The sequence below is a fragment of the Nematolebias whitei genome, chromosome 8 (genome assembly GCF_014905685.2).
Source record: "Nematolebias whitei isolate Nwh7 chromosome 8, NemWhi1, whole genome shotgun sequence".
NCBI lineage: Eukaryota > Metazoa > Chordata > Actinopteri > Cyprinodontiformes > Rivulidae > Nematolebias > Nematolebias whitei.
This window is the reverse complement of record NC_056505.1, coordinates 376,798-381,973: the sequence shown is the minus strand read 5'-3', so window position 1 is coordinate 381,973 and position 5,176 is coordinate 376,798. Positions and strand designations below refer to the sequence as shown.

Sequence of the window (5,176 nt, the reverse complement as noted above, 5' to 3'; positions counted from 1 at the left end):
ACTGCTAACAGTAACATGCTGCTAACAGAACCACACTTTTAACAGAACCACAATGCTAACAGAACCACACTGCTAACAGAACCACACTGCTAAAAGAATCACACTGTCAACAGAACCACGCTGCTAACAGAACCATGCTGCTAACAGAATCACACTTTTAACAGAACCACACTGCTAACAGGACCATGCTGCTGTAAATGTATTTCTTTTTCACTTTTGACATCTTGTTTTTGTATTTGTGTTGCTTGCGTTGGTATTTTGTGTTTTTTTTTTTTTTGCGAGTTGAGATTGTTCTTTTCATTCTGAGCATTTCATTGCATTGTTGACCTTGTGTTGATTTGCATATGACAATAAACCTGAACTTAATCATTGCCAGTAGCTTTATCCTTTTTATTAATTGTGTTTCGGCCTTTTTCCTTTTTTCACAAATTATTACAGTTATATTGGTATTTTGGACAGATGCTTTACTGATATCCTGCAACATTTCTTTAAAAAAGTTTATTTTTCTTTTTTGCTCTTTCCCATATGTGACCAGACCTCACTAGCTTTGCTAAAGATGTTTGACTGTCTGCATAGGATTCCATGTTGTGCTCAATGTCTCCAGCAGGTTTTTGGAAAGTTCTGTAGTCTTCTAATCTATCCATTTCTTCATTGGCCTCCAGCTTACTTGTGCGATTGATGTCCTGGAGACTCTGCTCAGCTGAATCAATGAGTCCCTCCTCCATGTCCATGTCTCTGTACTGCTCATGATCACGCAGTCTTTGCTGACTGTAGCGTCTGTCGGTGTCCTGAGTTTCTCGATTAGAGCGCTGTCGTCTGTGTTTACGTCTGTACCCTCGAGATACTGGGACGCCAATATAGATGGACTGATGATCTGCAGAGAAATAGTTCTGTGATTGTCATGTGAACATGTACTACAACTATCACTTACTCATAGGTTAAATAAACATTTTTGTGGGTTTGAAAAAGATTTCACTGGCAAACCATAACATGAACAGAATGTCTAATATAATATGACTTTTTATTAATCTCTCATACTCACACGAAGGGCTTTATAAATGTCTTATAACTTTAATAACTTAACTTCACTTTAATAATCACTTCACCACTCGCTCCCCACGAGATCGGATGCTTCTCTCCCTCCCTCTCCGCTTTGCTGCTCTGTCTGTCTGTGAAATTGCTCTGAGACTCTCTTGCATTTCTTCTGAACCATAATTATGGACTTGTTTTGACCAGTCGGTCCCTCATCTCAATTTACAACATTTCTTCGAAGAGAAGACAGGCTTTGGACGAGCCGATTTACCCTGTGGGCACGTACGCAGCTGGATATCTCATCGACTGGAAGACTTGATGATGTGTCTATCTCTGCTGCCATCTGTGGATGTTAAGGATGAATATTTACTTGGATTCACAATAACTGGTTCCTGCTTTTTGGATTCAGCTGGTGCTGGTTTTATCTACAATCAAGGAAGTCATCAGCAGCAAATTTGGACCCGATCACGCTGCTTGCCTTTATGATGGTTTGGTTCATGTCTGGAGTACCCGGACTCAAATGCTTTGGGCTGAATGGATCAGATCTTGGGGATTTTTACTCAGTCACGTTCCATCAGTGTGGCCATGTTAATTTGGACATTTTGGAACCGAGTGGACCAACACAGACTGAAGGTTGATGTCATTAAGTTCTGCCTGTTCCCAAAACAATTGTGTTTATCTAAATTTTGGTCGCCTTGGTCCTTGAAGGCCATCTTATCTGAATTCACCTGGAGAAAATGTGATCTGACGCTCACCACCCCTTCCCTGAGGAATTTCCAACTGATAACCAGATGAAACCAGCTGAATAAACTTTGTGTCATCATTTTAGGACTCTGGATTCTTATAGAGGTTATTCTTGGCCATTCCTCGACATACCTCGAGAATGTTTATGGATCTCACTGGAGGACATTGACTGATTACAGTGACCTCGAGAGCATCTGTAGGCGTTGTTGACCGGTCTCGTCTCTGATGCAGAATGTCTACGTAAATATGTGCTTGTTTGTGCGAGGTGTTTTTTCAATATTAGGGGTTTTTCTCAGCCAAGAAAAAAGTCTGATAGGAATTTTTTTTGCCTCCAACTCCTACATGTGTCCAGTTAACCACTGTTTTTTGTCTGTCCAAACAGGTCTCACTTGTAAATGAGTCTTCGAGGCTCAATGTGATTTATCTGTTTAAATTTTTTTTTTTTTTTTTTTTCATTTAGCCTTTATTTATCCAGGTTAGTCTCATTGAGCCACGAGAACTCATTTTCAAGAGAGACCTGTTTAGGGAGCACATGGTGGGGGTTAAGGGTCTTGCTCATGGGCCCAGAGTGGGGCGAATGAGGGTGGGGGCAAGTGTGAGTGTTTCACCTACCCCACCCACAATTTTGATGTTGTCGGGGCCGGGGCGTGAACCGGTGATCTTCGGATCACAAGCCCACCTCTCTAACCTCTGCGCCACCACTCCCCCACGTGAATGAATGAAAAAAAAAAAAAAAAAAAAAAATCTAAATAAATTCTGCATTTTAGAACACGTCACCTTTACAACAATTGTCTTTTGGTGCAACTATAGAATAAAAATAAACAATTTAAAATTAATCATTGCCAAAACTTAGCTCATGTAATCCCCCTTCAGTATCAACACGTGAATGACAGTTTATTTGTCAAACAGTAATCTGTAAAACGAATTGCACACACAACTCCAGGTGGAATTGTTTAAGAACATGGAGACAAGCAGCAGTTTTAGATCTCTGAAAAGGAACAAGAACTGTAGCCAGGCATGGCGGCACAAACTAGTCCCTGCCTCAAAATACTAAATTTATCTCTTCATCTTCTTTCATGAGCCTTTTATCAAACATATGTCTCAATGCTGCTCAATAATCCAGATGAATCTAACCAGGTGGAGTCAGATCCTCTGGACAGATTCTTCTTGTTGAAACATTTCCTCCTGTATCCAAAAGACTTCTTCAGTCTTCAAACGTTTCAACAAGAAGAATCCGTCCAGAGGACCTGACTCCACCTGGTTAGATAAAAATGAACAGGTTTTGATCATTGTCTGATTTCCTCTTTGACATTGACATATCCTGTGTAAACTGGAGTTTACAAAGGCCAAGTTTACAACATAGCCATAGACGACTGACACCCATAAGCACACTCTCACCATCCTTTTCCTCATACTGAAGATGAGAGGCACCCATCCCTCTGTCTCCATGCTCCATCCTACAGGCAGGACAAACACAGACAAGTTAGGAAATCAAGAAATAGAAATTATATCAAATAACTGTTTAACACATTCATATGTCCATCTTCCTCCACTTATGTAATTTTGGGGCATAGAGGCAACAGATGTTTCTTTCCCCAGAGACAAATTCCAGATCATCCTGAAGGATCTCAAGGCATTTTGTTTTATTAACCTTTATTTCTACAGGTTAGTCTCATTGAGTAACAAGGACTCATTTTCAAGGGAGACCTGATATAGATAAACCAGAGATAAGGTACACACAACAATAAACAGCCATAAAATGCATATTAAAAAAGTAAATAAAAGTAGTGATATGGTATGGTATATAGTTTATTCATTTAAAAAAATACAAAACAATTCCATAACAATATAAAAAAATACAAGAGATTTAAAATGAAAGGTGCAGAAAGAAGAAAAAATCTTATTATATCTGCCCCTTTTTTCAAACAATTAGTTCCATCATAATAATCTTCAAGTAACAGAACAAAATGAATAACTCTTTCTATTTTTTCTCATTTTAATACAAAAAACACACTAAGCTACTTCATATATATATTTTTTTACAACATTTCATCTTTGATCTTTTTCTTAAATGTACACATTGACTTGGCATTTTTCACATCACTCTCTAGAACATTCCACAATCCAACTCCTTGGATTGAGGTAGACCTTCCCTTCAGACTAGTTCTGAATTTTGGTTTGACAAATATCTCTATCCCCTTAAGATTGTAACAACTTTGTCTTTTAACAAAATTTCTTTGGATATTTAAAGATAATGTGTTATTTTGAGCCCTATACATAACTGATAAAATACTATAATCTACCAAATCATGGAACTTCAATAAGTTCAGTTGATAAAATAATGTGCTTGATGGGTGACTGTAATGCTTTCTGGTGATAATTCTTACAGCTCTTTTCTGTAAAATAAAAATGGGCTTTGTAAATGTTTTACACGCTTTCCCCCAAACATCAATGCAATAGATTAAATGTGGAACAATGATTGTGTTATACAACATGTACAGAATATCCTGATGCATGCTCAATAATCCAGGTAGAAAAATCCAAAAAAGTTCAATCTGGTCCTCTGGACATTCAAAAAAAACAAAAAAACAAAACAAAGCAAAAAAATATAGAAAATTTTCGTCTCTCATACAAGAGACTTCCTCAGTCTGAGGTGCTGTATTCAGCTCAGTCTCTTAAATAGCACCTTCTCAGAGTGGATCAACCAGTGTTGCTGCTGACAACCAAAACCAGCTGATCACATGCTCAAGAAGGACCATCAGCCTAACAATGGATCATTAGCACCTGATGGCTGTTTACTACTCACAGAGGGCTGAGTGATACTAGCAATCACAGCATTGTAAGAGGGGGACAGTTGAACCCGGAGGCCTCCACCCCTGTTTAATGATGGACGATTTATTTTCACAAAGATGGCCTCCTTTACTCCTCTCTCAAACCATCGTTCCTCTCTGTCCAGGATGTGAACATCTTCATCCTTGAAAGAGTGACCGCTGGCCTGGAGATGAGTGTAGACCGCAGAATCCTGGCCTGATGATGTTGATCTTCTGTGCTGGGCCATCCTTTTGGCCAGTGGCTGTTTAGTTTTCCCGATGTAAGACTGATCACCCTCCTGACACTGAACAGCATACACATTATTACTCTGTTTGTGCCGGGGGACAGGATCTTTGGGATGAACCAGTCTTTAATGTATTTTGGGGTTTAAAAGCCACTGGGACGTTATGTTTAGAAAATAAACCTCTCAGTTTCTCTGATACTCCCTCAACATATGGAATGACCACTGGTCTGGGTCTGGGTTCCTCCTTTTCACCTGATGGCTGACTGGAGTCCTGTTTGGGTTTCTTCTCTGCTTTCAGGAAGGCCCAGTTAGGATATCCACATTGCTCTAGAGCCTGTCTTGTGT

At 39.3% G+C, this 5,176-nt stretch overlaps 1 protein-coding gene across 1 annotated transcript in view; it reads right to left on the bottom strand.

The window, feature by feature from the left end:
* Positions 1-3,232, bottom strand: part of slc4a5a (solute carrier family 4 member 5a) — a 205,987-nt gene extending 202,755 nt beyond the window's left edge. The window contains exons 1-2 of the mRNA XM_037679966.1: positions 3,175-3,232; positions 668-874 (exon numbers count right to left, since the gene is read on the bottom strand). Of these exons, the coding sequence (XP_037535894.1) occupies positions 668-874; positions 3,175-3,232 (265 nt within the window). The remainder of the gene's footprint in view (positions 1-667; positions 875-3,174) is intronic.
* Between the last annotated feature and the right edge of the window lie 1,944 nt (positions 3,233-5,176).